The sequence below is a fragment of the Pimephales promelas genome, chromosome 8 (assembly GCF_988280905.1).
Source record: "Pimephales promelas chromosome 8, fPimPro1.hap1.1, whole genome shotgun sequence".
NCBI classification, from domain to species: domain Eukaryota; kingdom Metazoa; phylum Chordata; class Actinopteri; order Cypriniformes; family Leuciscidae; genus Pimephales; species Pimephales promelas.
Window position 1 is genome coordinate 9279239 of NC_142776.1, and position 25441 is coordinate 9304679.

At 36.8% G+C, this 25441-nt stretch overlaps 1 protein-coding gene across 4 annotated transcripts in view; it reads right to left on the minus strand.

The window, feature by feature from the left end:
- Positions 1-1538: 1538 nt before the first annotated feature.
- fmnl2b (formin like 2b) overlaps positions 1539-25441 on the minus strand; it is a 33703-nt gene continuing 9800 nt past the window's right edge. Inside the window, exons 6-28 of one of the 4 annotated variants that reach the window (XM_089133881.1) lie at positions 23152-23301; positions 22948-23056; positions 22765-22841; positions 22135-22228; positions 21518-21592; positions 21295-21405; positions 21060-21209; positions 20804-20905; positions 18878-19226; positions 15780-15962; positions 15000-15020; positions 13107-13231; positions 12432-12634; positions 9687-9921; positions 9480-9548; positions 9312-9392; positions 9099-9228; positions 8002-8165; positions 7771-7872; positions 7589-7690; positions 5550-5673; positions 5220-5335; positions 1539-2764 (exon numbers count right to left, since the gene is read on the minus strand). In XM_089133881.1, coding sequence (XP_088990007.1) covers positions 5244-5335; positions 5550-5673; positions 7589-7690; positions 7771-7872; positions 8002-8165; positions 9099-9228; positions 9312-9392; positions 9480-9548; positions 9687-9921; positions 12432-12634; positions 13107-13231; positions 15000-15020; positions 15780-15962; positions 18878-19226; positions 20804-20905; positions 21060-21209; positions 21295-21405; positions 21518-21592; positions 22135-22228; positions 22765-22841; positions 22948-23056; positions 23152-23301 — 2848 coding nt within the window. In that variant the 3' untranslated portion in view covers positions 1539-2764; positions 5220-5243. The remainder of the gene's footprint in view (positions 2765-5219; positions 5336-5549; positions 5674-7588; positions 7691-7770; positions 7873-8001; positions 8166-9098; positions 9229-9311; positions 9393-9479; positions 9549-9686; positions 9922-12431; positions 12635-13106; positions 13232-14999; positions 15021-15779; positions 15963-18877; positions 19227-20803; positions 20906-21059; positions 21210-21294; positions 21406-21517; positions 21593-22134; positions 22229-22764; positions 22842-22947; positions 23057-23151; positions 23302-25441) is intronic. The other 3 variants (XM_089133883.1, XM_089133880.1, XM_089133882.1) reach the window with 3 other exon arrangements.

Below are 25441 nucleotides of genomic sequence, written 5' to 3' on the forward strand. Positions count from 1 at the left end.
TGGCTACATTCTTAAAAATAGTTTTATTTTGAATTCATTGAAATGTGCTGGAGGAGTCTTTACAGAGTGCTGGACTCTTGCGTCGTCAATACAAGATCTTGACCAAAAAAATAATGCACCTCTTGATGTAAATAAATGTCGTGATGTTATTATTTCCATCAAGAGGTGCATCAAATATTGGTCAAGCTCCTGTATTGACAATGCAAGAATCCAGCACTCTTGTAAAGACTTCTCCAAGATTTTCAATGAAGTTAAAGGGATAGTTCACTTTGAAATAATTTTTTAGCTTACCTCAAGGGCATCCAAGATGTAGGCGTCTTAGTTTCCACAGTAGTTTCAATTTTGATATTTTTAGGTCAAACCGTTCATGTCTATCAGTCATATTATGAAGGTCTATGGTCACCACCTCAAAGAGCATGCACAGCAAGTCCAAATTAAACATGATTTAATGACTCGTAAATGTAAGTACACATTGATGGCTTAAGACACGAAACGAGTAGTTTGTTTGAGAAAACAAACAGTTTTTATATCGGTTTTACCAAGTGATCTGAGGACGCGGGCACTTTGTGGCTGTGGTAGCAAGAGGTAAATACTACAAATACTGTTCGTTTTCTCACACAAACCGCTCGTTTCGTGTCTTAGGCCTTCAATGTGTACTTACAATTACGAGTCATTAAACCATGTTTAATTTGGACTTCTCTGTGCATGCTCTTTGAGGTGGTGACCATAGACCTCAATTATATGACTAATAGACAGGAACAGTTTGACCTAAAAATATCAAAATTGAAAATACTGCCGAAACAAAGACACCTACATCTTGGATGCCCTTGAGGTAAGCTAAAACATATCAAAAATGTATTTCAAAGTGAACTATCCCTTTAAGATCTGGACTCAGAGGTGCCAATGCATGTGTGAAAATGATTCTTCATGCAAACCATTCTTTCACAACCTGAGCCTGATAAATCTTGACAATTTCATCCTGGAATATGGCCATGATGCATCTTCTTACATGGTTGTTTAAGAAATGAAAAGCTACACACTCCATGAATTAGGGTTAGAAGAGCTGTTGCCAAACATAATATGCTAGAAACAATCACTGCAATAATGATCAAAAAATAGACCCATTTAAATCCATACAGCCACTCTTTTTCTTTCTTTTTTTTTTTTGGTCGGGCAGTGTTTGTATCACATAACGAAATAGTACTGACATTTTGAGAATTATTTGCATTTTAATTATTGCACACCACAGCAAAGGGTTAATTTTAGTATAAAACCTAAATTTACTCCACATAAATATACTATGATTGTTGACTTTTTCGACAGTGAGCTAAACATCATTTATGGGTTCTTGTTCAAATAAATCAGTAACTGTAATCTGGCCATGTTCCACCGGCCAGGCGACACAAGGGGTTGCTACCACCTTGTGGCAGAATTAGGTTAGGACTGCCCACAACACATTTTATTTTCAAGAAGCTCCATTATCCAGATAAAATTAGCAAGAATTCATGTGAACATTTCACGTCAACCACACAAAAGAACCCGTTTTTTAACGGTGCTGGTGTCTTTGCTTTATTTGCACACAACCACTGATTCCAGTTAAAGAGATCAAAGTAGAAAAACGTTATATGTGCCACTAGTGTCAGTTCAAGCTTTCAAGTGTTACGTGCAACCACAGACATTTACCATATGCAACAATAGTGATGAGAGAGAGCAATTCAGGTCACAGAGTAAGTTGATTCACTGTCTTTACCATCGAATTAAATAATACTGTCATACTAAACAACATAAAAAGTTAATACCATTCCAGTGATATTGCAGGACAAGTTGGTTTGTTTCAACAATATGTACAGCACCACAATGGATGAACAATGTAAAAAATAAGAGGCTCAATTTTGTAGCAAAATATCTGTACATTTAAAAAAAAAAAGACTTTTGTCCAATGATATGTCTTTTCTTTTTTCTTTTTTTTAAAAAAAAACAGCAAACTTTTTTTTTTTCACAGCTCACAAATGCCACATGAGATAAAATCAGTAGGAGAGCAGGTCTGTGATGAAAAATGAGATGTATTGTACATAAAATGTCAAACTGGTTGTGGATGTTTGGTAGTAAACATTTTCTCGACGTTTCATGGGTTTTTAGTCAGTAAAGAAATGCTTCCTCAACAGCAGTTAGAAGTTCTCCTTCGTGTTCTTCATCCACTTTTTTTAAAAAGATCAAAAGTTCAGTCCTAAGATGATCCAGGTTCAATGCTAAAAAAATCAAATAAAAATAAAAAGTGCATCTTGTACATCTTCCCCTCAGAAAAAGCTGCTTAGCTTGGAGTTTTTAAAACAAGAGGTAAAAAAAGACACAAATGGGCCAATCCAGAGTCTTTTCGCCATTTCTGCCGCTCCTTGTATGTAATACACAAATGTCTCAAAGTAAAACAGAGCGAAACAAAATACCGCACTTCCTCATCTTCCTTCACAATGTCCATTTGTAGAACCTTCAATATTTGACTGTAGGTCTGACACATGGCATCCAACCTTACTTTCTTTAAAAGAGATTCCAGGTTCCAGGTAAGCAGAAGTATTTAATGTCACATCCCTCCATTGTCCTAAGTGTGCTCTTATTTCAGTAGTGTCATTGGCCCACCCTCTGTCCTCAAACGCTGGCTAGCAGGTGGTGATCTCCATGTTGCGTAGCTGAAGGTGCTGAACCTCCATGTTCCTTCTCCCACTCCTCCTCAGGGCATCGGCCCGTCGGAAGGGTTGACTGCGCAGGTCTGAAGACAAACAGGTAAACCGTTATACACTGAACACAACTAGAGTCTGGGCCTGCAGATATGGATGAGACGGGTGCAAAACAGACAGGTAAGTGGATGTTTGGTTAGTTTTAGATCAATTTAGTAGGAATGAACAATATACCGGTACCATAACGCTTATTTTCCGGTGTTAAAGTTTTGTTTTTTTATTGATATTGATTGATGATAGATAAAATGGCTGATATCGAAACATATTGAGCATACTTGTATTATTTTAAAATTTACAGACCCAAATTCTAAATTTATTTAGACAAAAATGTGATGGAATTTTCTAATGTTGGCAATTTATTAGTATCAGTTGATATTGGATATAATGGCCAATATTGAATATTTAATTGTCCATACTCATTCCCCTAATTTTACATGATAGTTATGATAAATAAAATGAACTAACTATGAGCAATACATTTATGAATCTTTGTTAATGTTATTCAATAAAAATAGTACTAAATGTTAACAAATCCAACTTTTCATGTTTATCAATGTATTAGTAAATCAAGATGAATAAATCCTGTAGAGATTGTTCTTTCTTAGTTCATGTTAACTTAAGTAGCTAACTAATGTTAACTAATTAAACCTCATTGTAATGTGTTACTGTCTATCTTTACAAAATACTAATAATTTAATAATACCGTTTAATGCTATCTTTAGCAAATAAACATTTTAAATAATATTCATTCTTTATACTGTATATTTTAATGTTGTGGTGTGCCTTGAAGGATTTAAAATTACAGATTTTAGTTTCATTATTTTTACATTTATTTAAACAAAATAGAATATATTATTTTAATATTGGCATTTAATGGTTTCCACCATTTATTGGAATCGGTTAATATTGGATATAATAGCCAATATTAAATATTTAACTGCTATTTTAATTTTACGATAATTTTACATAATTTTACAACACTGTTAAATGTAATCTTTAGCAAATATTAAAAATATTATATAAAATATTAAATATATTAAAATTAAAAATATTAAATATTCATTCTTCATACTGTACATTATAATGTGATGCCGAAATTGGCTTGGAGCATTTAAAATGACCGATTTCACAATTTGGACATTTTCTTTCTCACGCAATTCTGACTTTACAACACAAGTTTATTTCACATTAAAAAGTCAGAATTGCGAGATAAGTCGCAATTGCGAAAGTCAATTTCGGCATCATATTATAAATGTACAGTATGAATATTCAGTATGGGTAATGTACAGTATGAATAACGAATATTCATTTTAATTTTTTATTCTGTGTCGGAAGCTTCCATAGTTATCAACATCCATAGTGCATCCATAGTGCATCCCTACAATTGAGATCTTTCTGTTAAGTCATGATATGTTCCAGGAAGTTTCCAAGACAAAAGTTGTTCAAAATTGTATTACAACTACTCAATGGGAGGGGACATTTTTAAAATCTGTGACAACTTAAATAGTGTACAGAAAACAAAATGCCAAATGGAGGAAGTATTAAAGGCAGGCAGGCAAGCATGCATTTTGGTCCTACTACTATGTACTAACATTGAAATGAATCACTTGATACAATGTGCTCATTGTGTACATATGTTTTAACATTGTATTTTAGGGATGCACCGATATGAAAATTTTGGCCGATACCGATAACCAATAATTCTTTATATTTAAAAGCCGATAACCGATATATCGGCCGATAAATTTAAATCCAAATTTTATCTAATTTTGAGAGCCTGATTACAAAAACAAAAGTCTCACAATTAAATCCATGTCTCAAGCGCACGATTATAATGACGTTCTCATTATAGTGTTGTATAGCCGATATGACAGATTTGCGCTGCACATGTTGTACCGAATCGTATTTTAATTTTTAAAAATCTCTTTTTCAAGAAAATCAAAATCATAAACAGTGCTCAACAAGTGTCTCGGCTGAAGGGAATAATACATTATTTATCGGCTTTAATATGTCGCCCACATTTTCTTACAAGGCCGATTACGATAACATTAAAAATGAACATATGTCGGCCGATACCGATATGCTGGCCGATATATCGTGCATCCCTACTGTACTTATTTAAAAACAATACCTGCATGTAATTGCAGCTGTAATTAATTTATAATTTATATACACAGTTGACCTGGCCCTTTCACATTAACCGACCCTTAAACCTAACCGTACCACCAAACCTATCCAATAGCAGCAACATTTTTGCTCTACAGTAAATTACAGTAAAATGTTGCACTACAATATGGACAATAATTACATTGTACCCAACAATTTTTTTTTTTTAAATGAAAGTACATAGTAGTTAAAGACACCTAATATAAAGTGTGACTGAATTTAATACCCAAATACACCCAGATAAATAGTAAACGAATGAAGAAATAGACAGAAAGAAGGATGGCTATGAGATGAGCGAATAAGAGACGGACTTAAAGGCACCTTGCTGAGGGGAGAGAATTTAGTTTAGTAATGGAAGTCCTCGGAAAGGGCGGGATCACAGAAGAACCGCGAGCCACGTTTGGCTGATCGTGCGGTAAAGGGGACGGTCTTCAGCACTGCAGCAAAATAATAGCCAATCACAACATAGAAACACCAAAAGCAAGAAGCTCTAAAAAAAGCACAGAATCAGACAGAAACTTCAAGCCTAAAGCTAAACAGTTTGGCGTCTACTGCTACAGTACGTCTACTGTTACTATCAAAAAGAGCAAGACCAATACACACTTAGGGAAACAGATTCATTCATCATACGCACAATCAAAGCGTACTTACCCGTAATGATGTCCTCAATGGCTCCGTCTTTGCCTTCGTAGACGAGGCGGCTATCTTTGCCTTGCCTCTTCCTTAACTCTGTGATCAGCTCCTGCTGTTGCCGCTTGCCCTTGTGAGATGGCGACTGGTGATTGAGAAAGTTAATAAGGCAAAGAATATGCAGTCATAGCACACAGCTTTACTGTAATAATCCCACTTAACAATAGAGTGCCGGCGTCACTCTGTAGGCCAAAACGCGGAAGTGAGTTAGCATTTTACCGCTACCGGTTCCCTCACTCTAAAGTCTATGGGATTTTTTAATGGGTTTTTGCTAAATCGCCTGAAATAAGGTCTGTGGTGAACAAAGCCTCGAAATATTTTCACGTTTTGATCTATGACATAGAACACTCAGTTATAACCAGCTTGTGTTTTTTTAAACTTTATTGTGTCTGCTTGTGTTTTTTAAAAACTTTATAAAGGCTTCAAAATTTATAAATTTTGGATTAACTTGAAAAGATTATCTTGATGGACAAAACGTGTAAGGGTCACAGCCATTTTTTGCGATTTTCCAAATGCCTATGGGGTCGATCGAGGGAACCCATGCGCCGGTAGCTTCCGAGTTGTCCCGCAAAGTGACGTCATCACTTCGGCACTCTATATTCCTTTAACATATACATTAGGGCTTACTAGTAAAGCCAAAGTTCATTTTTCATTCATACGCTAGGGTCTGTGTGATGTGAATTTCGTCATCAGCACAGCATTTCCATACAGCCTGATTTTTTTTTTTTTTGCGCTAATTTGTTTGTCCACAAGGTGGCAACAGTGCCCTGGGTATTCACAAGGTAGTCAAAGAAAAAACTAAAATGGAAAACGCGACAGAAACGCGTGCAAGCTACAACAATAATTAATGGATTGAATTCAACTCAAGCTTAAAAGATCATAAAGATGTGCGTATGGGTTTTAACTTGTGGCGAGATATATAAAACATTCTGTTGACAGAGTGCAAGTTGTCATAATGCACATATGACAACTGCCTGTGTACATATACATACGAGGGGTGTAACAATACCCTTATGTCACGATTCGATACATATCACGATACTGAACGCGCGATACGATATTATTGCGATACTCAAAGACATTTGATAAAAGGTTAAAGCTACACTGTGTGATTTTTACCCCCATCTAGCGGTGAATAGGTATATGACCATCCAGTTAATATTAGTTTCTGTTCCTCTCAATTCTGATTTCGTTTGAACTCCTACGGTGGCCAATGTAGTCCAAGATTAACATGGCTTCCAGACTCAGTTCGACCTCGTCCATGAGTGTAAACGTAAACGCAAAAGGCGAAGCTTGAATTAACGGGTATGTCCCTCTTTGGCTAATGTACTTTCAAGATGGAGGGGCAACATGGCGACCGACATTAGAACCCCTTACCCGCATGTATTTTCAATGGCATATTATACACTTACGAGAATACTTTATTACTTGAACAAAGTAACTATACATTAATGAGCACATATATTTTTGAAAGACCTAAGTGTTTTTAGCTAAGAATAAACTAAAAGAGTTACACAGTGTAGCTTTAACAAAGAATGTACTGTTGATTAAAATGCTAACTTTGGTTTAAATGAAAAAGCGTGGACTTGGTGCTTGTAACCCAAGGACAACGGTGACACCAGAATAACAATATTTATAATTCTGAAGCTGAAATTACAAAATTATTTTAGACGAATATTCATGCACTTTTATGACTAGATATATTTTAAATAATGTTGGACACTTTTTACTGGTCAAGTTACATAAGTAATTTGGTATTATCAAATATTCCATTGAACATTATAATAAACATTATATATAGTAGTCTACGATACATTGTCACTATCCACGATACGTATTATTGCATTTTTGTATTGCAATATATTTGTATGGCATGATATATTGTTACACCCCTAATACATGCGTGTCAAAGTTTAAAGCTATGCGAGTATGCGTACAACAGTGCATGTGCACAGTACACTTTGGGCTAATAGCTCTCATTGATGACTTCAACATGACACCTGTTGATGATCTTGCTCCTCCATCAAGGCCTCCTGTTCCAGAAGTTTCTCCATCATCAGCTGCTCCTGCCTCTTCCTTTGCTCATTCTCTTCATTCGCTTGCTGAAAAAAAAGACACAAATTAGATCTGGGCCCTGTGTGAACCAGAAGGAAGTTGGTGCACTGATAGTTAAAGGTCTCACCCTATAGGACTTGATGAAGCGAACAAACACGGGGAAGAACACAGAGGGTGGCATGGTCTTTGGGCTCTCCCCAAAGAACTTGACAACATCGTCATAAGCATCCTGTAAAAGTTACATAATCATGTGGATCCATTTCATTATCCATATCAAACCAACAACCTTACCGTTCCCAGCGCAGATTTTTTTTATTAACCCACAACACCCTATAGAAAGGTTCTTTTATTCCCCTACCTGTGCAATTCTAGCATCATCCAGAAGCTTCTTAAGCCTGGCCTCATTGTGATGGATGAAATCTTTGAGCAGGGAGTTGTGGCCATGCATGCTGAACTCTCTTCTGGTCAGATCCAAACCTCTCTGTAGCTCCTTCACATCCAAGAGAACATTCTCCAGAGAGACTGCAACATGGGATTAATGAGATCCACACTCGACAAACAAACTTACAGACGCTTAATAAGACAACAATTTTTTTTCTTTTTTTTTTTTCTGTATAGTAAGACCTGCATTTATTTTAGTATATTTATATGATAGTATTTAAGATTTTGAATTAGCTTTCATTTTTATACTTTTGGTTTTAATTTTAATTTAATTTATTTCAATTTGTTGTCAAGGCAATTTTATTTATTTTCAATTAATTATTTAGTTTTTTAATAGCTCAGTTTTAATTAGCAACAAGGCTGATTTAGAAGTATAATTACCCTTTTAATTAGTATATTTCAAATATATTTTAAAGGGTTAGTTCACCCAAAAATTTAAATTCTGTCAGTATTTACTCACCCTCATGTTGTTCCAAACCTTTGAATTAGCTTTCATTTTTATACTTTTGGTTTTAATTTTAATTAAAATTAATTTATTTCAATTTGTTGTCAAGGCAATTTTATTTATTTTTCAATTAATTATTTAGTTTTTTAATAGCTCAGTTTTAATTAGCAACAAGGCTGATTTAGAAGTATAATTACCCTTTTTAATTAGTATTTTTCAAATTTATTTTAAAGGTTAGTTCACCCAAAAATGAAAATTCTGTCAGTATTTACTCACCCTCATGTTGTTCCAAACCTCTATGTGTTTATTTTTTCTGCTGAACACAAAGGAAGATATTTGGAAGAATGTTTTAATAAAACAGATCTCATTCCCCATTGACTACCATAGCATGTATTTTTTCCTACTCTGGTAGTCAATGGGGAATGAGATCTGTTCGATTAAATCATTCTTCCAAATATCTTCCTTTGTGTTCAGCAGAACAAATAAACACATGGAGGTTTGGAACAACACAAGGACAGAATTTTCATTTTTGGGTGAACTAACCCTTTAAAGGGGAGAATGACGCTTACCTGCAGCAGCTTTCTCGATATAGTGCAGCTCATTGTAGAAAACGCTCACAACTGGATATTTCTCCTTCACCACATTGGCTATGTAGTGCAAAAGCGTCAGTTTCCTGTCAGTGGACTTAGTCTCCAACAGCTGAAGGCAAGATACATTACAGCATTATAATTATACTGAATAAAGTTTCAGAAAAAAAAGGGCTATGAGATGTAATAAGTTACCAGATCCAAGCTCTGAAGTTTAAAGCCATAAACAGCTCCTCTCTTACTACTGTTCATATAATTCCCCAGGGCCAAAATGATCTGAGATGAGAGAGATCACGTACTTAATTACAAGTAACACTGTAAAATGGCAAGAGACTCTGTGATGTTCAAGTTTTAGTGGCTTACTTCAAGGATTTTCTTTAACTTCTGTGATGATTTTATGGATACGGATGCTGCTATGATAGCATGAAGTTGCTGTGGGAAAAACAGTGACAGCAAAAGACAAATTTATAAATGCATTTCAGATTATCAGAATCATTTTAGATATTGAAAACAGTGACGCATCATTCAGTTTCACCATTTTTTGTTCCACTATTTCTCTATCCACTTTACCGGTGTGAGCATTTGCAGGCTATCACTGTAGTTGCCCATGAAGGCCATGATGGTCATCCGCTGTGGCAGCCTTTCGATCTTGCTGAAGAGCATCATGAACCGGTCCTCATCAGTGAGCCCGTCCATTGGCCGTCGCTCCCGCTCATACTGGCGGAGCACCTTCACCTCAGCTTCAGTGGGCATGAACCGCATCATACACTCCACGAAATCCACAGGCAATGTACGTAGGTCAAACCTGAGTGGATGAGAAACTGATCAGGGGTGCGTTTCCCGAAAGCATCGTTAGCCAACTATGGTCGCAAGTTCCGTCGTTATCAGCATAGTTCGACGATTCGGTGTTTCCCGAAACCATCGTTCCAACGAACATTCGCAAACAGCATCGCAAAGTTGGGTGGTTTGAACTAGAGCCCGACCGATAAAGGATTTTGAAGGCCGATACCGATACAAATATTTTTGGGTTTTAAAATCCGATATTCCGATATATCGGCCGATATATTTTTTTCTCAGAAACGCGCAACAAAACATTAACAGATTTCCCTAACATAGTTATTTGTAGTTATTTATAGTTTTTATAGTTAGTTTTAACTAAAATAATATGATAAAGCATTTTACAAAGAAACTTGTTTCTTTTATTGTCACAACAGAACAGAGAAACATGAAAATATATTAAAGTTCTGATAAAACGCAATAAAATAATAATTAGTCCCTACATTGCCTTTTAATCAGCAGTTGCTGCCTGCCTTCTAAAACCTACGAAGATAGCACGAGATACGTTTGATACTTTTTGTATCAACTCTATGTCTAAATGTTCACTCCTCGCAAGTCGAACTTACATTTTACAATGCAGGGACAGTAACTAGAGATATGCTAGTTATAAATACAGCAATCATTACTTTATTTAGGCAGAAAAAGTTCATTGTGGTTTCCAAGCTCATTAATGTTAACGTTAGCGGTCTTCCACTGATGATAGTTGCATTAGCTAGCTTTGTGGTTAGCTAGTCTATGATGAGCCATAATTTAGCAATGGATAACGTCATACTGCAAATTGTAAAACATACATTTTCAATATAACAGGCCAAGGAGAGATGATTGAAGCGTTTTTCGTCCGTTTTTATTTTATTTTTGAAATATTCATTTATCAGCCATTATAACTGCCGATACCGATAGTTTGGAAAATGCCTAATATCGGCCGATAATATCGGCCGGCCGATATATCGGTCTGGCTCTAGTTTGAACGACAGCTCTCGACCTGTGGTTAGAAGCATCGTTTCTATATTGCATGACATTTGGAGGTAATAAATCCTTATCTTGAGCATAATGAGCAAGCTGGCATTCAGTACAACCGGTGTCTTTTATTTAGAATACATACAAATGGAATTTACGTCTTTTAGTTTGTCAAAAGATTTGGAGTAACGTGTTCGAAGAGTGCGCATGTGCGAACGCGCTCCACTATGTAAGAACGAGCCAAATATTGAGTCTGGTAATAAAGCAAAACAACTCAGAACAATTAGAAATAGTCCTCAGATGACATGTCTGTAATTTATATAAAACAAATCTAGCGTTAATTGGATCTCAAACAGTTTCATTAAAAGCAGTTATTACTCCACCACGTGCGAAACCAACGTGGTTGAACGATACTTTGCGACAGTGGGTTTCGGGAAACAGCCGTGACTAGCTAGTTGATTTTTCCAACGATGCATCGTACTATGGTAGTGAAGCAGTGAACTACGTCGTTGTACGGGAAAAGCAGTATTCAAAAAAACAAATCCCCCAAACCCCAAAAACAATTACCTGTTGTATATAACTGGTTTAAGTTGCTAACCAAGTTTGAGATTAATTTGAGCTAACCCAGGTTTTTCTGGCTCGATAAGGCTAATTGGTTTGTAGCAGGTTTCAGCACCATTGTAATTTACGCTACACGGCTAACCTTTTCCAAAGTAGGTTTTATTCTGGGTTAGAGATCGCAGACCAAAACTGGACCAATCAGCTGTGAGTAAAGCGACATGTATCTGATGCAATTAAGCCACTCCCCCTTATCTCTGTATCTGCTCCAAATTAAATCAGTCGAATTAAATTGCCCATGTTTTGCTTCTAATTATTTATTATATTATGTGAATTGTAATTATGTAAGCACGCTATAAACAGAATGTGTATTCTTTTAAGCTTACATAAATTATAAGGCCTATTTGTTTGATTCACTTTCATTGATCTAGTCAGATATTTTCTTTCAGCTGGCTTCTCAAACTTTCGCTGCAGCAGCATTGTTTATTCCTGCCTTGTAAATGTATTTAATTTCATGATATTTTTCTTAATGATCTCTTAATCTCACCACAGAAGTGAATTGGGCCAGCTCTCTCGGGAGAAGTGAATCAAACTGACGCTCTCCATGTTTTGTGTGATTGGCTTTCAGGTGCACGTGCTTCAGGGTTAAATCGCAAACTCTGGATTAAACCTGAGTTGACAGAGAACGCTTATATTGAGTGTTGTTAACCCGTTGAACCTGATCCAAACGAGGCTGAACAAACTCTAAACTTACTCTGAAACTCAGAGTTTGTGCAACAGGCATTAAATCAAACCACCAAACCAAACACAGCTGATATAAGATGAACTGTGGAATGAACAGAATCAGAACTGACTGCCGTTCTATTAAGCAGATAAAGACGAACAATCCCGCAGTTGTAAACACCATCTCACCGAGAATATGGTTCATCTTTATCTTGAGATTTGAGGCAAAGGGGAACTTACGTCTGGATTGCTTTGCAGATCTCCTCCGGGCTCTTCCCTGCCTTGCGGAGTGTGATGGCGAGGTTTTTGGCTCTGTTAGCCTCCAGAAGAGATACTTTATTGGGGCCCTTTTGAGGAGCCTTCTGCTTTTGCATCGTCATATCAAGAGCAGGGCCCTGGGCTTTGGTCTTAAACATTTCCTCAAACTCATCTACGTTCAAATCCTACAAAGCAAAGCATTCTATTAAAGAGCAATCGACAGCACTCCTTGAACTCAACAGTTTTGTGTTGGATGAACCCACCAAAAATGCAAACCTTATGAAAGTTTACTGTAAGTACGTTCCCTGATTCACTGAGCCAGTTAATAAATTTAAATAAAAATGCTTCAATCTTTTATCAAAATGCACTTGCTCCGCCTCTAAAATGGCTCCTGGCTCTGTCTGGTATGAAATTCTTGTTTTACAAAATAAAATCCCATCCTACATTTTATTTCTCCTTAAACCTACTGTTTCACTTGGAAATTCATCCGATTATTGAAGTACAACAAGTTGCGAAAGAGTTGAAACTAAACTGAGCATCTACCTATTATTTAAAAGTAACTCAAACAGAAACATGATGCATGTGATGAAGTGGTATAATACACGCAGAGTTGATAGAGATCACACTTTGTCCAGGTAAAGTGCTGTAGACAAATACCTCCAGGATCCTCTCATCATCGATTTCATTGAAGACTGTGCCGTTGATCTGATTTGGTTTGAGAGCCACCCAATTGAACACCGGCAAGCGGAACTTGGTTTTGATTGGCTTTTTAATTTTCACAGCTGCCAAAGAAGAAAAGAGGCCTGTGACTACCCAAGCATCTACTAACTACTCAATAAGATTAAAAATGAGCGCAATCACAAGAATGGATGATAACATGTTAAGCAAAGACACAACACACAATATGACTTGGGATGCAGCGAAATGAAAATTCAGGGCCGAAACCGAAAATTTTGGACGCACTTGCCCGAAAAACGAAACTGAAAATGTATTTCTTATTTTAAAGCTGCAGTCAGACGTTTTTCCTCTTTGTCGCCATCTCTGTTCGAAATCTGCAATTGCAGTCATTCACTATCAACTTTACGCAAGTTCGTCAACACCCTCGACACGACACAGCGTGGATGAACACAATGTTTGAGGAGAGGCTGTCAGTCACCGCGCCGGAGTGGATACTGGCATTCAGAATCACAGATTATTCTTTTTGGAAAGTATTGACCAACATAATAAACTTCACTGGATATTGTCATCTGAACTAGTAAGAAACATCCACTTTTGTTTTGGTTCTGACATTGCAGTAAATCACGCAGATTACATCTAACAATCGCTTTATCATCGCTGTGAAAAAAAAAATCGCTTTATCACACATAACCATGCAAATTATACTTTCTTCTCAAATTGTTAATGTTAACAACGTCAGCATTAAAAACATTATTACAAGCTTACTGCTTTGAATCGAGCAACGGCAAGCAGAGCGTTTTGAACACTGACTGGTTATGTATTTTGGATCATTTTTAACCCCAAAAAAAGCTACGGATTGCAGCTTTAAACAATTTTTTTGTATAATTGGATTATTGTCACACTTTTAAATGAATTGCAATCATTTGACTGAAACTACAAGTCAATAAAATAAAATAATTTATTTAAAGGTACAAAATTGAAAGAAGCCTTATATTAAAATAGCCCTATATATCAATATTAATATAAATATTTTATATATATATATATATATATATATATATATATATATATAAAAATAAAATGTAATATTAAAATATATATATATATATATATATATATATATTTAATATTAATATCAATATATTCATATTAAATATCAATATATTCACATATGAATATATTATTCTTAATTCAGTTCTATGCAACATAATCAGATTTTTGACCAATTATCAAAATAAAGTATAGTCCAACAGAGCTATTATTATCATCAGAGCATGTGAACAGATACCAGGGAGCGGATCAGTGAACAAGACGGTAGCGTCATTTTACCAGCGTTGCCCAGCATGTTACAGCATATTATTACTGGGCTACTGCAAACAGAAAGAAATGTATTACAAATTCATGTCGGCACGTTAATTGAGCAAACTTTGTGAGCGTGATCGGTACATGAGTTTGGGCCGTAATCGACAGAGCAGATTGCGCAGCGCAGACACGGAGTGGAACATTGCAGTACATGAGATCCAGGGGGCGGAGTTGGATCCAGATCTAAGGGGTGGAGATGGGTAGGATTAGGGGTGGGGTTAGGGATCAGGGGGCGCAGATGGGTAGGTTTAGGATCCAACTCCTCTACCCTGGATTTCGTGTTCTGCAGTGAGGACCATCTCGAACACTGAGCAGAGAGCACAGCACACAAACACACACGGAAAGTACAAAACATGCTGAGCACTGAACACGGAGGAACGGGGCGGCATATTTAATTTCATATTTTCTCTTTTTGCCAAAAAACCGGAAAGGCCGAAATTTCGGTGCATCCCTAAATACCACTATATCATGACAGCAAATGGTGGCTATGACAAATTTCAGGAAACCTACAGAAGAGCTTGATTGGTCCATCTTTGAGGGCATGAGAAAAAGAGAGTGGATAAAAACAAATGTTTAGAGAATTGTAAATGACAAAAGTCTAGAAAGAGAAAGAGTGCTAAGAAGTGATAAACAAAAATCCACAAAAGATTGGACAATTACACTACCAGTCAAAAGTTTAGAATAATTAAGATTTTTTTATAAATAAAGTATTTTTTAAAGAAGTCTCTAATGCTCACCAAGTCTCATTTGTTTGATCAAAAATACAGTAAAAATAATAAGTTACTGTGAAATATTAATACCATTTAAAATAACAGTGTCCTATTTGGTTCCTATGATGGTAAAGGTGAATTTTCAGCATCAACTCGATCCTTCAGAAATCATTTTAACATGCTGATTAGTTCTAAATTATTATTGGCTCAATTATTATTAAACAGAACACTTTACAATAAGGTTCCATTTGTTAACATTCATAAACTACATACGAATTTAACATGTACTAACAATGAAAAATAGTTATAAATCCTTTATTTATCTCAGTTACTATTATTTTAACATTTACTAATACATTATTAAAATCAAAAGTTTTATCCGTCAATATTATTTAATGAACCTGAGCAGACAAACTAATAATGAACAGTTGTGTTTTTACCTTAACCAAAATTAATAGATACTGTAACATATGTATTGCCCATTGTTAGTTAAAGCACTATCTAATGTTTTAACAAAAAATAAAATTCAAAGCAGACAACAAAAAAAAAAAGAAACACTCACGCACACATACACACATACCTGTCAATCCAGAGTTGAATATGACAGTGGGAGTGCCGCAGCCTGGGAGAGGAGGAGCACAAGGAGGGGGAGGTGGAGGTAAGGGAGCAGAGATCTCGATCGAATGCCCAGGAGGTGGTGGTGGAGGAGGAGGAGGAGGAGGAGGTGGTGGCGGTGCGAGAGCTGCTGATGACTCATTAGAAACTACAGGAAAAGAAGAGACAGTGTTGGCCACTAACAATAAAATAATGAACTGAGGATAACAAGCTTGAGCACGCTTCTGTAACAAAGAATTACTAATTAGAAGAGATTGAATTATAATCGGTTTGGATATTTACACGTTTCTACTCAACGTGTCTTTAATCAAGTGCGCCCTCAAACTAACAATGTTTGCTGGCACAGTCATTATGCAGCTCTGTTGAATCACTGGCTGCAAACACATTGCTCAGTAATATAGTCGGAGCTTTCAACCAAGGAGGACACAACATTAATTGTTCATAAACATAGACTATAAAAAAAGAAAGACGACGTGCGGCAAGTCCACGTTTTGGCTTCACTTTTCAGGATGTGCGTGGCACGCTTGTCCATGAACAATTCATCAAAAAAAATTGGCCTAAGAAAGTGTTTTATTATTATTATTATTATGTTTATATTGTTACTTTTATATAAATGCATATTTATATGGATGCATTAAACTGACCAAAAGTGACATTAAACATAATTCCACCAAATATTGTTTTCTTAACTTTTCTGAAATTTAAATATTACTACTGTGTTTTTTAAGTTTAATATGAACTTTTCTTTGCATTACCTGAGAACTAAAAACATTGCATCTTTTTCATTTTGACCAATTGACATAAATAATTCTTTAAAATTACTATTTTCTTTGGAATTTGGAAGAAATGTCATCAGTAGTTTATTGAATGAATCAAAAATGTTCATTTTAATCAAATACACACCTATGAATAGTAAGTCCAAAGAAACTGACCATTTTGCAGTTGTCTGATGTTTTTCAAGAGCTTTGTTTATATGGTTGTAGCAAAAAAAAAAAAAATAAATAAAAAAAAAAAGCGGTAACACTTTTAAAGTGGTAACAGGGTCCAATTCTTCTCACTATTAACTACTTGCATTTTACTAGGATACTGGCTGTTTATTAGTTCTTATAAAGCACATACCCTAATCCTAAACTTAACTATTGCTTATTAATAGTTAATAATGTAGTTAAGAGTTTATTGAGGCAAAAGTCATTGTTGGTTAATAGTGAGAACTGGACCCTAATCTTAAGTGTGACCAAAAAGCATTCAGAAATTGCATATCAGTTATTGGACACATCAATACAAAAAACGGTCGATCTCTGTTTAATAGTCATTTAAACATTAAGTTCTCAGGAACCGTAAATTTAAGCAACACCGCTGTTTTAACACAGGACCTTTGACCATTAAGGACTTCAGATACACAAACGGTAAACAAAGCAAAGCTTTCTTACCATTTTGAATATCAATCGTGCTGAATCACTTTTTTCATTCTAGTCCTCTCATGTTATTATGAAAATATATCATACATTCAAATGCACAGGTATGATGATGTAAAATTATAACCGCCTTCTGTCTGAAATCACTTTCGATCACTCGCTTTCATCACTTTCGCTTTTATTCTTGTGTCGTTCGCCAATTAGAGTTCTCTCTCTCACCGAGGGCCCAACGTCGATTTAACATGGTGAATCGGCCTAAAAAAAAACTCAGGAGGCATCTGACTAGCAGTGTTGGGCAAGTTACTTTTGAAAAAGTAATTAGTTACAGTTACTAGTTACTAGTTACTTCTTCCAAAAAGTAACTTAATTAGTTACTCATTTAGAAATTTTAAAAATAACTATTACGTTACTTTCAAGTAAAATTAAATTTGAAATGCTCAAATCCCACCTCTATTAACGGAACTTAAAATACATGTGCATGTTCAATTATATTTGATAAATATTATAATGGAATGGACACTTAATACAATACATTATTAACAGAAACATGAAACATTGTACACACATCTAAAAAAAAATGTTGCTGTGGGACAAAGTGAGACTAGCCTCCAATCAAATGCCATGTATGTAGATATTATGTATAGTGGATCAATGCAAATAACACAATAGATGTGTTGGAACTTTTGAACTGGGCAAAATTAAATTAAGCTTGTTAAGCAATATACCAATTAGAGAAGGCTACTTTTGGATTATTTGGGCTCGTCACTATACCTGTCTCTCGTTGACTGACTGGCTTGTATTGTTCCTTGTGTGTCCTGTACGGTCCGACTATAAATTATGATGGGTCGTTCGCAGTTCATGATCGTTAGCAGATGATGGGTCGTTTGCGAATAAGCTTTAGTAATGATGGATCGACTCGTTTGCGAATGAGCTTTTGATGGGTCGTTCGCGATTCGCGAATGACGTTCACCTCTTTTAGGTGAACGTCGGGAGCTGGCTCGCATATCTGAAGAGCCGACTCTATTTTTTACAAATGTAGCCTATAGAAATTGAATAATTATGTAATAAAAACTGAAATATTATAGTCAAAGTCATTTAAAGAGCCGTTTGTGAGCCAAAAGAGCCGTCTCTTTTCAGTGAGCTGAGTCAAAAGAGCCGAATGCCCATCACTCCTATGCGTGTTTTCGAACACCCGCCCAACTCTACCTCTGATTGGCTTACAGTGACATTTTACTCTACCTCAGCCAATCGTCAGCATTTATGCGCTTGTCTCGTGCTCTGCCCACTAACCAAGGAAGAACATTAAAAAAAGTATTTGCCTCTCGCTCAGAGATCAAGTTGGTCTGATGAAAAAAAAACCCCAGCTTCATCAGTTATAGTAACGCGCCGCATTTTTTGGCAGTAATGGTAACGGCGTTATTAAGATGAGAAGAGTAATCAATTAGATTACTCTTTACTGGCTAGACTGAGCCAATGGTGCAGAACACTAAAAAATAAATACTGGCACGAAGGCCGACTGTCGGCTTGGTGTGTCTCGGTCTTTAGGCTACACCATCCCCATTTAAAGGCAATTTTGGCATTCACATTGGGCAAGACTCATATTAATTATCTTTAGTTGAAGAAAGATGTGCTCTGAACTATTACTCACCAGAAGAACATGCCATTGGAGGTGGTGGAGGGGGAGGAGGAGGGGGTGTAGCCATTGCTCGAAGGGTGCCTGTCTGGGAGGTGCTGCCAGAGCTGTATGTTGCACAGGCTCCGGCCAGGGCCATGGCATCAGGGCAGGGAGAGAGAGCCATGGGCTGAGGAGGTGAAGGCAGCGGAGACACGTCTCCTTCCCCATCTCCCTCACCCCTCACCTGGATCTGGAGACTGCCTCTGCGCTCAAGCTCATTGATTTTCTTCTCTAGCGTGGACTGCCTCTGAATGGTCTCGTCCTTCTCACGAACGATCTGCCGGAGCGTGTGAACTTGTGAGCTGGCGTCCCGGTACACAGTCTGGATTGCATGTGCACACATACACACAAACAGTGTGTTAATTAAGTGAGACAAAAAATGTGTTAAAGGAGTAGTTCACTTTTGAAAAAACTTTTGCTGATAATTTACTCACCCCCATGTCATCCAAAATGTTCATGTCTTTCTTTCTTCAGTCGAAAAGAAATTAAGGTTTTTGATGAAAACATTGCAGGATTTTTCTCCATATAAAGGACTTCAGTGGGAACCAAATGGTTCAAGGTCGAAAAGACAGTTTCAGTGCAAACTGTTCAATGGGCTTTAAACGATTCCAGACGTTGAATAAGGGTCTTATCAAGCGAAACGATCGCTCGTTTTATCAATAAATAACAAAGTTTAAGTTTTATAAGCTCAAACGCTTGCCTTGCTCTGTTCTGTAACACACTCCTGTTCGAACTCGTTCATCAAAATGAACAAATCTTTTTCCGAGTCATTTGGTTCATTCGATGAAAGAAACGAACGAATTGATTTGGAAAAAGATTTGTTCATTTTGTTGAACGAGTTCGAACAGGAGAGTCACGAACGTGCATCACAGAACAGAGCAAGGCGAGCGTTTGATCTTATAAAACTTAAAGTTTGTTATTTAAAAAAACATGAGCGATCATTTTGCTTGATAAGACCCTTATTTATCGTCTGGAATCGTTTAAAGCCCTTTGAACAAGTTTGCAGTTTGTATTGAAAGTTTTTTTGGGAACTTGAACCGTTTGGTGCCCAGTAAAGTTCATTATATGGAGAAAAATCCTGGAACGTTTTCATTAAAAACCTTAATTTCTTTTCGACTGAAGAAAGAAACACATGGACATCTTGGATGACATGGGGGTGAGTAAATTATCAGCAAAAGTTTTTTTTATATCCATTATACATAATTACGTCAAATTGTTCAAAGTAACTACTACAGATCTATATTTATGGAATTTAGATGAGTTTGGCTGCTGTGTTGTTTTGCTATTGGTCACCAAAACTAAAACTATATATATAAAAAAAATGTTTTACTCAAATTAAAGCTGAAATAAAATAGAATATAAATTTTAGATGACAAACTTCAAACTTACTACTAAATTAAACTAAAATTAAATAGAATATTTAAAAAAACACTAAAAATGACAAAATTACTAAAACGTGAAAAATGAAAAACTAAAACTAAAAGGTTATTAACATGAACGAACAATGAACAATACATTTGCTACAAATTCATCTTTGTTAATATTAGTTAATAAAAATGTTCATTATCTAATGATAACAAATACAACCTTTGATTTAAAAACGTATTAGTAAATGTTGAAATTAATATGAATAAATGCTGAAGTAGTAGTTCATTCTTAGTTCATGTTAACTAAGGTAGCTAATGAATGTTAACTGATGAACCTTATTGTAAAATGTTACCAAAATTATAATAGTCCATAAATAATACTGATCTAACAGTGACTTGCACTAAACAAATGGTTTAAATTGACAGCCCTGTTCATCTAATTGGTTCATATTATTCAAGTAAAACGTAGTATCATGTTCACAGGTTGTTATAAACCATTTGATGAGATCCAAACTGGTGGTGTGATACTGACCCGGACGGCATCCAACTCCTTGTTCTTCTGCATCAACTGCTTCTCAAGCTCCACGATTTTAGACATGGCCTCATTCTCGGTTTCTAAGAGTTTGTCGCCCATCTTCCATCATGAAAAAGAGACAGAATGAGCTAGAGGAAAGATGCTTCAGCATTCAGACTAAAGTTAGAAGACTTAAATACCAAAAAATATGTGAATGAAGATTCAGTTCTGGAAAAGACAAACAGAAAAGGGTGGTGGTTGTGCTTTCGCTCACATGTGAGAGATTCTCCTCCAGTTCCTCCACACGTTCAAGGGCAGCGTTTTTGGTCTCTGCGTCTTCTAGAAGCGTCCCCACATCAAACAGGTTATCCAAGTACGCCTGGATCTGTACTTTGAGTTTATCACTTTCAGTGTGCTTCAGCCTCTGTGCACAAAAACACACCCCAGATACATGAGTTTCTAAATAAGCGTGAAGAGAATATACTTGAGCACTTTGATTAGTTTTATACCTCTAGATAGTCATCCAAAGCAAGCTTGGTGAAGTCGTACTGGAGGTGAACTCGGAAGTTCATGTCCTCTACTGAGTGCACCACAATATTGATGAACTGCATGCACGCCACCTGAGTCACAAACAGGGAATGATGATGAGATATGACATCAGTAATGGCGAGAGCATGAAAGTTTAAAAGGCACTCCAGAGGACAGAGAAAGGACTCCGTAATATAGACCCACCATGAAATCAATATTGTTGTCTTCATTTTTGAAGTGCTCCATCAATTTCTCAAACCTTTGAGATTCGGAGCAAACCTGAGAAACACAAAACACAAGTTATATTTTATAAAACACAGGAAACAGTGCATTTGAAATTCTGACAGTTCACTAGCTTTGTTTTAAATAGTTTAGCAGAAGTTCCTTCGTAAACCCTATGATTAATTACATCTATAATGTTCATTTTATAATGATCACAGTTATTTCCCATTGTTTTTATTGGGAAAATGCACCTATTGAAGCTCAACAACTGAAATAAATCCATGAGTGAATTACGGTCAATCATATTTTAAAGCAAACTCCAGCAGAGGACTACAAACCAACAGCAAAAGTAAGATTAGATCCATAAAAAGTGGCGATTGTTGTATTGATTATTGCAGATTTTCATATTGCCTTTCCTGTGCTGTTTGTGAATCTGTTTATTTTGGCTTCAGCCAAACCTGAATAATTAAACATTATTTTGTTTTCTTTAAATGAAACGGAATGCATTAACTACATAAAATGCATCAGATTAAGTGATTAAATATTTTATAAAAAAAATATATGGAACTCATACATTATGGTAGAATATCCTTTCTTACCTCTTTGAAATGATCAAAAGCAGCTAGGATAATCTCATGTCCACCTCTGACCAAACACACAGCAGCTAGCAACTCCAGGACCAGGGCTTTGGTCCTGCACAATGAAGACAAAAGGACATTTACATCAAGAAACCAGACCCGCACAAAATACTTGCTACAAACTCTGATTAAAACATTCCAAATACAACCAATCAAGAAATCTCCAAGGGGCAGGCCAAGTGATCCTATTGGTTTTACGGTTGGCAAATTACATCGGAATTAACCCACCAATACAAGGGACTATTCATAGACGTTTCATTTAACGGCTTTGAAGGATTGTGTATCACAGTCTTTGGGAACAGTCTCAGTTTCAAACTGTTATCTCTTATTGACCTTAATCAGCACAAATGACAGACAATTCATCTATTTATAGCTAAAGTTTCCAAAGAACACCCCTTCCAAAAAAAGTATTTGATCAAATGTAATGGATGAAAGCCTTGACAGATAAGAGGGTTCTCATCAACCATTTGAGAGGTTTAAACACAGAAACTGGAGAAATGTTTGAGGGCAATGATGAAGTCTTTAATATACTGGTTAATAGAAACCAGTATTCTGGTGTGTGTGTGTGTGTGTGTGTGTATGTGGTGTTACCTGGGATTTTTGTTGTTAAGGCTCAGAGCAATTTCATTGACAGCATGGGGGTGGGACATGACCATGTTGAAACCATACTTCGGACATAGAGTGTGTGATATAGACAAGGGAAAAACAAAAAGAGATTCAAATAAGTTTGAAAAACCAGCTGAACAAAATTAAATACTTTCATAATCTGCTTACCTGGTAGTTCATAATAGCTCTGAGACACATGATGCAGACATGAACGTCATCTTTTTTACAAACCAAACGGGAGTTCTTCAGAGTTCTGCGACTGGGCAAAGTATTAGACCTGAGATTGCAATAAAACGTTAATGGCTGTCTTGTAAAAAAAATATTTTCCAATTTACAGAGTGAACACAAATGTGTTTGTTTGTGCGCGTCTACCTTAAGGAGTGGCGTGTGGACCGTGGAATGCTGCTGCCGCTAACCGGTGATGGTAGATTACTGTCACCATGGAGATCTTCTATAGACCTGCTCCAGGGGGTATCTACGGAAATCTCACCTGTGGTGCTCTCTGTTACGTCTCCATCAAACCTGAGAGAGAATAAGAGTGTTGTTTAAAGCATAAACCATACACAAACTATGTGTCATTTTGGTTTCTCAAAAGTTCTACAAAACATTATATCCTCTTAACTTGTCGTTGAGAAAGAATGCTTAAAGGAATTATTTGTTACCTGTCGAGGTAACAAATGACTTTTACTTCGAAATTTGTTGCATTCCACTGCTTAAATCACTTGAAGGGGGCATAGGAAAACAACAATGGGCCTAAAATTGAACCTTGAAGCATACCATACTTTACAATTGTTTTGGCAGTTGTTCTTTTACGTACACACACAGGGTCTCAATCTGACAGGTATGAACTGAACTAAACTAAACCAGGCCTGTCTATTGGCGCTTTTCCACTGCATGGTACGGTTCGGTTCGGTTCGGTATGGCACGCTTTGGCGCTTTTCTGCTGCATGGTATGGAATGGTATGGCTTGCTTCGGCTCGCTTTAAATGGTACCTGGTCTGTTGAGGTTCCAAGCGTACCGGTACTAAAATGTGACGTGAAACACTGCAGATCACTGATTGGTCAGACAGAATCGTCACTACCAGCGTCATTGTATTTGCGACCAATAGACATCGACAAGAGAAACCAAACCCGCTAGAAAATAGCCAGTAACAGCCACCGCTGATATCGAACAGTCTGTAATTCAACCCACTTTAAAGAGGTACTAACTGCAGTGGGAAAGCAACCGAGCTAAAGCGAACCGAGCTGTGTCGTGTCGAGCAGAGTCGTACCACGTAGTGGAAAAGCGAAGCGAGCCGAACCATATTGAGCCGTACCAAGCCGTACCAGCAGTGGAAAAGCGCCATATGAGTGCCAACAGGATGCTTAAGAACATTCAAGAGAGTGGTTCCATAGTAACATGGAAGCTAGCCTAGCCTAACCTAACCAGTCTTAATACAGTGACTATGTTTATGTAAGTGGCCCTTAGGCCATGTGTCCACCAACGCGATTTAGCCAGCTGAAAACGCTAGACGCTCTGCTGAAGACGCCGTGCTTTGGGCGATTGAGAGCTTTTTGGCAGCGCAGCGTTTTTTCCGTTTAGACGTTTCGTTGCTATGATACAGAATATATGCAGCAGTTTGAATGTTGTGACAGTTGGTTGGTGTGGTTTAGTCCCGCCCCTCCTCCACTGTGATTGGACAGCTGGGTAAAATGTGACAGTGATGAGTGCTGCGTTTTATCCAAAGTTAAACATTTTTCAACTCCCAGCGACCAGTAAAAACGCTGGGCGCTCAGCGCTTCAGAGTGAAAAAAACACTCAGCGCCTTGTTACGCTCATAGCGTTTAAAAAACGCGGCGCTCCCATTGAAAACAATTGAAAACATATGCCGGGCCGTGGAAAACGCTTTGGTGGACACACCGCCTTAGAGTTGCACAATTACTTCAATTTCTTTTCCCACACCTTAGGACAAGTGTTTCTCAGCTCCAGTGCTAGGAACCTAACTATCACAGTAGCTGCATTTACATAGACCCCCTTTTGTGATCAGACTAGTAGCCCAGTCGTAAAAAAAAGTTATATGTAACCGCAACAATCGGAATAGGTTCGTTTTTCCTGCTTGATAAATATAAGCAGCACAACACACAGGTTCATGTGCACGTCATCTTCAAATTGGGACCTGAAATAGATAATTATGTCTACTTTTAAAAAGAAAGACCAGGGGGATTGTTAGTATGCAACAACAGCGAAAAACTGTTCAGATCAAATCCGATTTGATACTTGTCGCATATATATACACAAGTGCACATCAACCCCATCTCTTTTTCTGGCGTTCATGTAAACACTATGCTCAGATTCATCAATCGGAATGATTTCATGATCTCATAGATAGTGTTTCTGATGTCTCACTAAAAAAAACATCAACTCATCAGTTTCTTAGTGTGTTGAATAAGGAGACATCTAAACCATTTAGGGAGTTGGGTTCTTCTGAGGACTGGAGTTGAGAAACAATGAAAGTAAATGTTAGAGCTTCTAATAAAGAATGGATCAATAGTTCCCAGCCTACAGAATAAACGTAGCAGGATTAGTAGCAGACTATGGGGATTTAAACATAAGCCTGGATAAACAGATGAGTTAAGTCTAGAGTTTGTAGACACTAGGGGTCTAACGATATGTGATATGAAA